General features: G+C 35.9%; 1 protein-coding gene across 1 annotated transcript; it reads left to right on the top strand.

Annotated features, from left to right (window-relative positions):
- The first annotated feature begins 513 nt into the window (after positions 1-513).
- Positions 514-1,344, top strand: LOC133331425 (adult cuticle protein 1-like). The gene is made up of 2 exons (XM_061539815.1): positions 514-519; positions 889-1,344. Exons 1-2 carry the CDS (start codon positions 514-516, stop codon positions 1,342-1,344), a joined length of 462 nt encoding a protein of 153 aa, XP_061395799.1.
- The last annotated feature ends 477 nt before the right edge of the window (positions 1,345-1,821 follow it).

Below are 1,821 nucleotides of genomic sequence, written 5' to 3'. Positions count from 1 at the left end.
ATAGTTCTAAAAATGTTCTATTCATATCAATTCACTTGGCTCGATCTGCAGCATTTTTAAAATGTTATTAACATTGCCGCTAACAGCAACACATTGACAGGCCACATATTGCTGGATATAATTGCTGTACAATTGCAGCAGCAACTTATTATTTGTTGCTTTTTTTCAAACATGCAACAGTTGGCGTTGGCGGTGGCGTTACCATGTAAAGTGATCTTGTGCTACGATTATTACACAAAAAATAAAACTTTATTTGTGTGGCCTGCACTTGTAAAGTGCATAACAGTTTTTTGTCGTAATTTTGGTGTGGCAGAAAAGAAACACACACATACAACCAAACATTGCAATGTCGACTGCCCCAAGATAAATTCAGTTGCAACTTCGTTATTTTGGGAGTATAAAAGTTACTCTAATTTCGTTAAACAGAATCAGAATAAATTCGAACAGCGTTCATTGAACACTGCACAGTTCAACCAGTCAATTTGTTTTAAATCCTCAATCCCCGTTATCAACATGAAGGTAAATACGTTTTTTTTTTCAAAAAGTGTTTGAATTAGAAAAAAAAATAGAATTGATTACAATAAAATATTGAAATATGTAAAAAAAATTTCCAAAATACATTGAATTGTGTAAAAACCCAAATAACTATATAAACGGTGTTTCTATGACTACGAATCGAAATCAATTGCAAGGAAAATTAAATAAAATACAAGGGAAACGTTCTATGGTGCGTCAATATTTTTTCTTAACGTGTAAAAAATAATTATTTGTAATATTCGAAGGGTATTAATATCCCAAGGAAATCTGGAAGATAATATTCCAAAATAGATGACCTATTAGGTATTCTCATAGGTCTTGTTTATAAATGCCTTATTGAAACATGTGCAGATTAAATTAAATTGTTATACAAATTTTTCATTACAGTTCGCCATTGTCGTAGTCATGTTGGCCCTTGCTGTCGGTGTCAAATCATCGTTGTTGGCCGCACACGCACCCGGAGTATCATATGTGACATCTGCCGTACATCCAGCCGGTCCATTGGGAGGACCATGGGGTGGACCCTGGGGTGGTCCTTGGGGCGGTCCATGGGGTGGTCATGGAGGTGCCTGGGCTGCACCAGCTGCTGTTGATATTAGTGCTCACGGTGCTTGGGGTCTTGGACATGGTGGATGGGGTGGTTATCCCGGTATTTCTCTAAGCCAAGGACCTGGTTTGGCTCATGGTGCTCATGGTCCCGGTGTTTATGTTGCTAAGACTCGTGGTGCCGTGCACACTGCTCCCCTAGCTGGTCATATTAATTCAGCCACATCTGTTAACGTTGCCCCTGCTCCTGGTACGCATTAAGTGAACATTCAACCCACCAAGAACGTAAACTGAATTTATATACTCAATCATTAATGATCAAACGTGGTATTATACTAGCTCCGTAGTTTTAAGAACTCCTCTTACTTAAATTTATATTTCTGCTATTGCTACACTTTCCTGATATTCTCCATTTATCTTTCTAAAACTTTAACGAAACAAAAAACTCACAAAAGTCGGTCTACTTTCTCCTTTCATTTCTACTCCTTTCTATTCTACTTTATTTTATTCCATACTCCAATGGGAGTTCGATACTAGACTCAGCTTTCCTTCCTCATAAAACTGTTACTTTCTTCGACTGTACCTGTACTCTCTTTTATACATATGTATATCAACTGTAAATATAAAAAAAAATATTTTGCAAAAAAATAATGTAAAAAAAAGAAAATAAACAAAACCAAAAAAATGAAATATTAATATTTATTCTTATTTCAATGGGGAACGAAATAGATAAGAGAA

This window comes from Musca vetustissima, unplaced genomic scaffold (genome assembly GCF_032173495.1).
Source record: "Musca vetustissima isolate MV318-11 ecotype Yass unplaced genomic scaffold, APGP_CSIRO_Mvet_v1 utg51943, whole genome shotgun sequence".
Taxonomy (NCBI): Eukaryota; Metazoa; Arthropoda; class Insecta; order Diptera; family Muscidae; genus Musca; species Musca vetustissima.
Note: the sequence above shows the minus strand (reverse complement) of the source record. Positions and strands in the feature narration are given on the sequence as shown.